At 42.7% G+C, this 9,398-nt stretch overlaps 1 protein-coding gene across 2 annotated transcripts; it reads right to left on the bottom strand.

Annotated features, from left to right (window-relative positions):
- Nucleotides 1–3,194: 3,194 nt before the first annotated feature.
- On the bottom strand, nt 3,195–7,418 carry LOC119116632 (probable glutamate receptor). 2 transcript variants are annotated; one of them, XM_037242158.1, is made up of 10 exons: nt 7,287–7,418; nt 7,132–7,207; nt 5,935–5,966; nt 5,660–5,845; nt 5,199–5,410; nt 4,892–4,989; nt 4,425–4,642; nt 4,127–4,346; nt 3,820–4,070; nt 3,195–3,603 (listed from the first exon to the last, which is right to left on the bottom strand). In XM_037242158.1, exons 2-10 carry the CDS (start codon nt 7,193–7,195, stop codon nt 3,505–3,507), a joined length of 1,380 nt encoding a protein of 459 aa, XP_037098053.1. In that variant the 5' UTR covers nt 7,196–7,207; nt 7,287–7,418; the 3' UTR covers nt 3,195–3,504. The 2 variants fall into 2 exon arrangements, with proteins under 2 accessions (XP_037098053.1, XP_037098064.1); XM_037242169.1 differs by having other exon boundaries at nt 7,132–7,219; nt 7,287–7,410.
- Nucleotides 7,419–9,398: the final 1,980 nt, after the last annotated feature.

Below are 9,398 nucleotides of genomic sequence, written 5' to 3'. Positions count from 1 at the left end.
CCAATTCCATCGGTTCCTGTGGCTCCGCATGCCGCCAAGCAAATGTCACATCAATGTCCTTCACAAAGCCCTGCTTCTTCCTCCTGCTTCTCCACCTCCTTCCCCGCTGTTCTCCAGAGTCCTCACCTGTCAGCGTTGGACGTCGGAAGTGTCTGGCTGGATGTTCGTGTCGATGCTTGGCAGGTCAGCCAAATGCACCTGCGCGTTCTGCTATCTGTCTGTAGCCATTCCCACCCGCTCTTCTCTTCTCCCCTGCCACTGCTACTATTCGCACTTTCAGCTCTCTCCCGAGAATGATCAATAATGCAACGCGGATCTCCGTGAGCGGCGTGCGCACACGCGGTCATAAATGCGGCGAGTTGAAAATGCTTCACGCAGGAGGCTCAGTCAGCTCCGTGTCCCCTGTGTGATTTATAGATAGGCACTGTAAGGGGTGCTCCTCCTGTGAAGGCCATTATCATGCAGGCAGGCACATCTGCAGACTTCAATGAAGGAGGCAGGGGGTCCAGGGGGGTCCCAAGGTCAGCGCCATGGGGTGCCTTTGGTGTCAGCGCCATCCCTCTCTCACTCTTGCAGTCTTTTCAAAAGGCCAAACAACAAATAGCACCTCCTCATTTCTCCACACTGGCTGGCTGTTGGTGGGTTTGCAATAGGTCTCACAAGACATGTGTAGTAACACAGGGGTGAGGCCAAAGGGGTAACCCAAATTTAGACCCCCCAAAAAAATGCACTCACTCAAATGAAGAGTTGTGTTTTCCATTCTGTATCTTAGAGATCCTTAGAAAATAAAAAGACCACTGTTACGTAATTCAGCAGTCTGTTCACATTCGGGGAAAGGATGGAGTTCTTTAGGAACAAAATTTTTGACTTTTGCACTGTGACAAGCCTGAAGTGTCCGAGACAAGACAGCAATCTTCCAAATACGGTCTTCATGAATTTTCTCAAGACCAAGAAGGATCTTGAGGGTGACAACACTAGCTCGGGACATTGTGAGCAGCCATGTTGTCATGCTTGCTAGTTTGGCCAACATTCATGAGGGGAAAAAAATGGTGCTTTTCAATTTTCTAACACCAGTCCAAGAACTTTTCTGATACATTTCACAAATGGAGTGCAGAGGAAGACTGAGAACAGACCAGTAGGCCAGCGGCAAGAAAACGAATGCGAGCGAGAGAGGGAGAGTGTCAAAGTCAAAGAGATCAATATGCAGACTTTGCCTGCCGCATCCAAGGGAGCAGCAGACTCAAAGCACTTCAAGCCCTCAGTTCAAAGTGGTGACATGCCTGTTAGAATTCCTAATTCGGAGCTCATTGACAGGCAGTCGAAGCAAGCAGGAGAGGAATCACCAACAAGACCAGGAGCTTCCCTCATACTATTTTAGTGCGTCACCATTCACCTGCTATGTAGCTCTCAAATGTGTTCAAAAAATGAACCAAAAAAAAAAGTCATCAACAGACAATCATTCATTCAAATGCAGGAAAATAAGATGCTCACAGGTTGGAAATGAAGGCGTTAAGTTATTGCCAAAGGCATCCTCATCATGAAGGACCTTGAGAACAAATCCTTTCATACCGTTCAACATAAAGACCTGAAATCATTCAAATTAACGTCATACGCGTTACTAAGGAGGGTTATAATTGTGAGAATAGGGACAGTTTACCGGCTGGTGGGGGATGGGAAGGCGCCGACCGGTATAAGGCAACCGAGGGGGCGGCAGGAAATCTGCGGGATTTACAGCTTAATCTTCTTCGGCACTTCCCTGTCAGCTGAGCTGCAGACTGTGGCAGAGGGAGTGTGCACTATCTTAGCACAGCTGTCAGGAGCCGCCTGCCACCAAATCAATACTTGTCTTTTTCTACTCTGCCTCTCACATACACCTTTTCTCATGGATGCAACGTTTCCTGTTCCATTGCTGCCTTCTCAGCCTCATCCTGTCAGCTTCTCCTAAATCAATGAGTCCTGATGCTGATTAGCGGGTTCACATGTGGGTCGTTTCACACAGCCAGGAGGACACTTGCTTCTTGGATGAACAGACAAGATGATGCATCTGGACGGTGTATAGAGAAAACTGTATGTGTGCTTATCTTGGGGGGAAAAAAAACCAATACGATGCAATTTTAGTAACATACACACATTACCCCTTTTTATCTTGTACCTGACAAATAGCCCTAACATAAAAAAACTAATACTAAAACTAATAAAAACAAAAAAAAGAACAAAGTATTTTTAAAAAAAATCAACAGAAACAAACCTGCTATCAAAAATCTGACTTAAAAAAGCCTAAACTAAATAAAAAGGAACTACTATGAAAATTACTAAACCATTATAACGCTGCCTCACAGTCAAGCAGTCCTGGATTTGAATCTTCATTTAAACCCTTCTATGTGGAGTTTGCCTGTTCCAAAAGTATTGGTTAAACTGTAAAATAAGTTGTCCATGGGAGTAGTTATTAGTCTATAAATGCCGTGCGACTGGCTGGCAACAAGGCCAGGGAGTATCTCGCCCTTTGCACAGAGTCAACCATGACTCTGACAGGAAAAAAACAAAAACAACAAAATATAGATGGTCTGAAGTGAATGAGTTTTTTGCTTGTCAGTAGAAATCCAACAGCACAGTCAAGTGGTGACAGGGAGGAACAACATGCACTTACTAGATGACGACATCCACCCAGTCATCAATTGATTTTCTATATATAAGTTATGTAAGTGTGTTTGTTTGCACATTTTCCAATCCAAATTTTCTTACAACAAGTAAACCCATTTGGCAAACATTTGCGAACTTGAACGAACCTTAATGGGCTTTAATACTGTATTTTCTCAGGTTGCCCTTTGGCTCCCTGTAATCTGTAGTGCGATGTTATCTTGACACTCCCACAGAGCATCTCCCACTGCCACCAGGGTTGTGTTCTTTGCTCGCTTTCTCTCAGGAGCAGCTCTTGGCTTTTGGTCGCTTAATGTTCCGCTTTCAACCTGGAATTCGCGTCGTTTGTGGGCTGCGGATGGGAATTCCTCCCGGGGATTTTCAACAACACTCTCTTCTTCCTTCCTCATCTTCCTTTACTCTGCAACACTGGGCCTCCAATCCAATATGTCTGACCCGAAGGTTGATTTTGGCCCGATTCTATCACATTTCTTCCTTCCCCCATGGATGTGAACCCACCTTTAAAAAATTTTCTCATCTTCACTCATCCACAGAACTTTGAATGGTGGACTATTTATTTGAATGAATGAAGCAAGATACACTCTGCATCATTATAATTGGGGACATCGTGAATTATTAGTACATAGTGATTAGCATTTTCCCCATTAAAATGTTAGTACAACTTTTTTGCCTTGATGGCATCAAATTACTTACTGTTGTGTTTTATAATGTCACACAGATTTCTGGACAGCAATTAAACATCACCAAACACAAAGGTGTTACTTTGGAAACACAGAAAAAAAATGTTTCTATGTACTGGAGGGAAAAAAATAGTATCAGTTTGTCTCTGTCTGTAGTTTGTTTGAATCAGGCTTTACTTTTGTCCGTTGCGTCTTGCTGTGCCGCCTCTCCTTCACCGCCAAAGCGTCGAGTAAGCTCAGAGGTCAGTACTGAGCAGCATGATTTCTGTAGCATGGAGGAAAAATCAAAATGGTGGAAGGTGATTTTACATTTTTGTTTTGTCAAGAGTAGTATTTCTTTTTTGTTTTTCCAGGGACATTCTAATTTCTTTACATCCTAAATTGTTTCACACTAGGAACAAGTGTAGCGGAATAGATTGGATGTGACGTGGGAGATTCTTGAACATGATGGAAAAAAAAAAACTAAAAGCACCATTCGTACCTTCTGTTCCAAGGCCCGATCGCGAGCCTTGAATAGGAGCTCGAGCACGGCGAAAAGGAGGCCCACACCCAAACCGAGACCGAGAAGGATAAAGAGACCCCGCAGGTCGTAAGGTCGGAGGGTGTCTGAGGTGCGGGCCTCGTCGTCATCCATGCAACTGCTGGTCCACCACTTGTCCCGCAAATAAGACAGCTCGCCAGATTCGCTCAGCTCACGAATGGCCATGGTGAGGTTTTTTATCAATGGCGAGCCTGGAGAAAGGAAATGATGAAGCCTTTGAATCTGTGAGTCTTTAGTTGGGACTCACCCTGACGTGCAGCGATGCTATAAGCTCTCATGGAGATGACATCTTCTGAACGGGTCAGTTCACAGTGGCGAGCCACATCCAAATCCAAGGACACCGTTTCACCAATGAGGGCGTAGTTTCCCTCCCGAGCGCGACGAACGCCTTCCTCCATATTTGGCACATAGCTCTTCTTACGCTCCATCTGCTGGTAGATGCGGCGATACACGGCGATCTTTGAATCCTTGACCAGTAAAGAAACAGAATCCCCATGAAGCCGCTTCGTTCGGGATGGGGACCTTAAGATCACAACAATGAAGACCTTAAAGAAACGCATAGTGGATCCATTTTCCACTGTGCCAAAGTCGATTTTGTCCTGGTTGGCGAGGTCTTCAAAAGTCTTGATCGAGTTGTGCTCGTCGTCCGAGTGCAGCGCAGAGTCGAAGTTGGCCAAATAGCACGCGAGCAGCAGTATAGCAAACAACCACCAGATGGCACTAACTAGTTTTCCAGACACAGCTTTAGGATGAGGACCAGCACCTAACAGCACAGACAAAAAGCAAAATTGTTTTGTAAATTAATAAAGGCTTCATGATGGCAACACCCCTGCTATAGATTCATTCCATTTGAAGACAAAAATATTCAGAATAAACTGGCAGTCACACAAATAGATTATTTCACGTTAGAGCTTCCACTATTGTAAATGTAAATCAATTTAAAATGAGAAATGAGCTTCTTGCAGCAGTGTGCAGCGTTTGTGTGGTTAAGTTCAACTGGTTGCTGGGATACCTTGCAGTGTGAGCGCCCCTATGATGTACCAGTAGCTGTGCAGCAAAGTGAATTGGTGCTGGTCTGTGTCGGGCTCGGCCCATTCAGTAGGACTGATCCTGTAAAAACGACAAAAGAAAAGCACAAGGCAACATTCATGACATTATAAAAGCTGTAGTTGTGATTAATAGATGCAATAAACTATCTCACCATAATAAATGGAATGAATGTCTGTCTGGCTAAATATAATAAAATATATCTGTTGCCACATTACTTCTACTCTATGCTCGGTTGTGCAATAAATGTCAACACATTTTTTTTCACATACCTGCCCACAAGGAATATGCAAAGCCCAGTGAGCATGAAGGCAATGAGGATGCCCACCCACGTCTCAGTGGAGAAGGGTGCCAGAAGACTGAATGGGTGCTCGTCTTTTTGCAGAATGAAACTGATGCCTGTTTGCATGAAGGGCGTTGTCATGTCCACATATTGCTCTCTGACGGAGGTGACGGTCAGTGGCGCCACAGCCAGGTCAGCTTCCTAGTGGATGGTAGCATGTTAAATCTACATTCTGGTTTTCCCAACCAGTTCTATTATTACAGGTACTTTCACTATATGGGGAATAAATATTCCTCAAAAGGTAGGATGACTGTGGGAAGAGCCTTGACCTCAACCCATCAAAAAGTTTGTGGGTGAGCTAACAGATGTTTTGGTGTCACAAACTCTCTCCTGGTTGAATGAGGCGAGATTCCCCCATATCTTGTGCAAAGTCCATATTTTGCGACTTACTCCTCTGATGATTTCACCGATCATTCCATTCCAGTTGCCGCTGGAGTCCATGGCTCCGTAGCGGTTGTCCTTCACCACATGCAATTTGTATCTAAAGCCAAGCATACGGCTGAGCTCGTAGATCAGGTCGATGCAGTAGCCCTCCAGCTCTCCTCCAGAGCCTTTGCTCATGGCGTACGGGTCTTGCTGAGAAACACAAGCACGTATTTGATTTAAATGGGGAGTGTGGATGAAATAGGCGATGAGTAAAAACTGTGGGAAGAAAAGAAGAATACCTTGATGGTGGTGATGGATAACTCCTTGGTGCCTGCAATGTGGGTGGGCGGGGGAGTGTGGGTGGGGGGAGGGCAGAGATTTTCTTAAGAACAAGTCAAAGTCGCCAAGCAAGCTCAAATCTACTTTGGTTTGATGTCTCCAAGCTTCAGAAAGCCTGATGGATTCAATTGCCGCTTTGTGTCCCTTTGGCTTTTCTCTCTGCAGTAGTAAATAAGCTCGGCAGGACAATCGAGGCCTTGTGTATAATAATGCACGGAACTTGGCTATCGGGGAATCAAAGTGAGGGAAAGAAAAGAAGTCTTTTCCAAGCCTTCATTTCAACATGTAAACAAGAAGAGGACAAGGTGTCCCCTCCCCAATCGCCATGGCATCAGCCTGAACTGTGACCAGCGGTTCTCCCAGCTGGTCTGCAGGACCTTACATCAGTGGAGGGCAGAAGGTGCCATGTTTTTCATAATTTCATGCAATGACAAAAGCTGTGGCAGATGGGGGCACACGAGGGTCATGACACGCGGTCGGACCTATGATCAGCCTGTCGCTTCATCGCCTGGCGTGTCGCTTAATTGATTCATCACAGTGCTTTGGAGATCGCAGCACGACGCGAGCCCCTTCACTGGTGAGAAATGCGATGCTGCCCAATCGGATTATGCTTTGACAGGACCCCTACGGTCTGGCTGGGGGAAGAATTGCATTGAAGAAAGCTGGTCGGGAGCGAGACCTTTTTCAAAAGGTCAGCCAGAGCCCAACGTCTGCGAGTGTGAGCTTGAGACACTTGACCCACTCATAAAATGTTCGGGGATTAATTTACAATGTACTGTAACCTTTACAGTTGAAATTAAGTCAAAGTTCTCTTGCGTATATATAAAAAAAAATTAAAAAAAAATTCAAGGTTGAAATTTGTAAACAGAAAATTTAAGTTGGGCAACAAATTATATTTCCTCCAACTTAAATTACTTTCTTAGCACCCCCTTCCGAAATGAACAATAAATGAACAAATACTAGTTTAAGTAGAAAATGTTATTTGAAATGTTGATCACATTTTGAAATCACGAGAGCAAGGAAACAAAATTGAATGGCACAAATCATCATTGGGGTGTACAACTGCTCTCTAAAAGAACAATAGACTTGGAACTACTGCTTGATTTATTTATTTTTTTTGCATTATATATATAATTTTTTGTGTGCACGGGTCTTACCTGCAGCGAATGCATATCTACTCAGTGCTGCCACACTGAAGATGACAGCTATGTAGCCTTTCATTCTTCCGAAAGCCTGAAAATCACACTTGCATGGATTTCAACACGACTGTTAACATGCCTGAAAAAAAAGAGCTAATTAATTTTATACTCACCTACGAAGTGCGGATATAAAAACAAGAAGACATCAACAAAAATTCAAAGAAATTGTCAACAAATGTTGCAAGTGGTTGTGCGCAGCAGAAGGTTGTGGGCGAGTTTAAATGCGGGGGACAGAGGGAGGGCCTAAACGGGGGAAAACCTCAAACTTCTTTGTTGAGACAGAGGTTGAAAAGAAGTGCTGTCGATGTCTTGTATACAAACAGGATTATGCAGAAGTGGGAAGCAATTTTTTTTTTTTTTGGAGGATTGACAAAATAAAGAATAAAAAATCTTTTTTTTTAAATCTGATACCATTCCTGCCAACCACTGATCCATCTCATGGTTTAATATGTATTAAGAAAATTATTTTCATTAAAAATGTGTTATGTAAAAGGATTAAATCCTAAAAGAATATTCAGAATATCAGAGATTTGTGGGTCATTTGTTTTGTATTTGTACATCCCCTGAGAAAATATAGTGTTTCATGTGTCTGGCTAAATTGATGTTTTCATTTTGGCAGAAAAAAAAGTGTCCCAAATTTTTAACTTTAATGGGCATTATAATTATTTTCTCATTCAATCCCTTCTGAACATAAATTGAACAAGAGTTGTATCCTCAAATATTTAGTGGCCACAATTCTCCATGACTCCTGACAAAGAATCTGCAGTGAGGGGGGAAAACGAGGTGACGTTTCAAGAGTGTAATCCTGATTTTTGTTTTAAGCCCGTGAAGTTGTCTTTTCATGTCCCATGAAAGCTATCTTGTTTTTGCTGTGGGTTTTGGCATCGTCCAACAAGTTGCTAGAGTGTGAAAAAATAAGTCGTTATTTCATCAGGGAGGAGGGGTCGGCGTTTTGAGACAAAACGTTCTGTTCGGAGCGCTGAACAGTAGAGGAGGCTTCAAATGAGAGAAAAAGTCACACCAAGCGGTCTAAATAAATACATCCTTAAAAGAGTGTCCTGGGATTGTCTAAGAATCCTAATGAAGCTGTCTTTTGTATTTCTCTGCTGGCTGGAATGGACTCTGCGGCGCTAAAACAAGCGTGTTGCGCTTCACAAAGTCTCTCAGCGCTGAAGAAGAGGCCCGGGCAGAATGTGACAGCGAGCCAGAGGAGGCCGTCAGCTTTGGAAAGCACAAAAGTGACAATGGATGGGAGCTTTGAAGAATCAGTGTCGTGAGAAAGCGTCAAGTTGCTCCATGCCTTACTGGATTGTAAGGTTCGAAGTTTGTCAAAGAACTCTTTGGATTGATTTGTAAACATACTACCGTGTCTGGTTGCATTTTCAAAAGATTTCCAACAGAGCTCTTCTAACTTTCAGGAATTGTGTAATCATGACAGTTTAGTTGTTCAGGTTTGATCTACATTGGGCAGCCTGGAAAAAAAAACAAGATAAATAACATCTCCAGTTCGGTCGGGGGTCTGGTGGGTTCCTGCCAAAGTTGAATGCTGTTAAACACACCAAAATAGAGTTGCTCATTAGAGCAGAAAGCACACTCGCCAAATACCAGGTCAAATCCGTCAACACGTCACTTTAGGTAAGGCTCAAATTAAATGGAACCTCTGAAATGGAATGCTCCAGCAGGTCCACAATGCCACCAAAACCTTTTAAAGTCACAAATAGCACAAGTTTTACTTGCCAAATCATGTGACATATCAACATTTTAACACCGCAAGTGTATATATATATATATATATATATATATATATATATAATAATAATAATAATAATAATAATAAAAAGAAAAGAAAAGGATGTACTCAAAATTTCAAGGCAACAATAAAATTTGAAGCTGGGGAATTGAACTAAAAAAATACAATTTTGTAATGTGAAATTTTGGCATTCCAGCATTTTTGTTTTTGTAGAAACAGCTCAGCAATAGTTTGCTTGCTTTTGTTGTGCTAAAATCATGCCCTTGAATGCCAATACATACTTTATATTTTGATGTTGTTACAACTTAAATGACTGTATTAAATCCCCCAAAATACTAATTATGTTGATTTTTTTACAGTGTGGCTGCTCAGTACAATAACAATAGCTCAACATCCATAAAACAAAAAATGGCAGCTGAATTTCTTCGATGAAGTGACGCCCTTTTTTCTTTTTTTTCCAACAAAGACAAAAATA

The sequence above is a fragment of the Syngnathus acus genome, chromosome 2 (assembly GCF_901709675.1).
Source record: "Syngnathus acus chromosome 2, fSynAcu1.2, whole genome shotgun sequence".
NCBI lineage: Eukaryota > Metazoa > Chordata > Actinopteri > Syngnathiformes > Syngnathidae > Syngnathus > Syngnathus acus.
The sequence above is the reverse complement of the archived record's forward strand: the minus strand, read 5'-3'. Positions and strand labels throughout refer to the sequence as shown.

What these genes read in the sequence shown, in the direction of transcription:
- LOC119116632 (XM_037242158.1), bottom strand. Translation starts at nt 7,195, where the DNA reads ATGAAAGGCTACATAGCTGTCATCTTCAGTGTGGCAGCACTGAGTAGA. An exon ending in TCGGTGAAATCATCAGAGGA is followed by an intron (nt 5,411 to 5,659) that starts GTAAGTCGCAAA and finishes ACCATCCACTAG; the next exon opens with GAAGCTGACCTGGCTGTGGC. An exon ending in TAGCATCGCTGCACGTCAGG is followed by an intron (nt 4,071 to 4,126) that starts GTGAGTCCCAAC and finishes TCCTTTCTCCAG; the next exon opens with GCTCGCCATTGATAAAAAAC.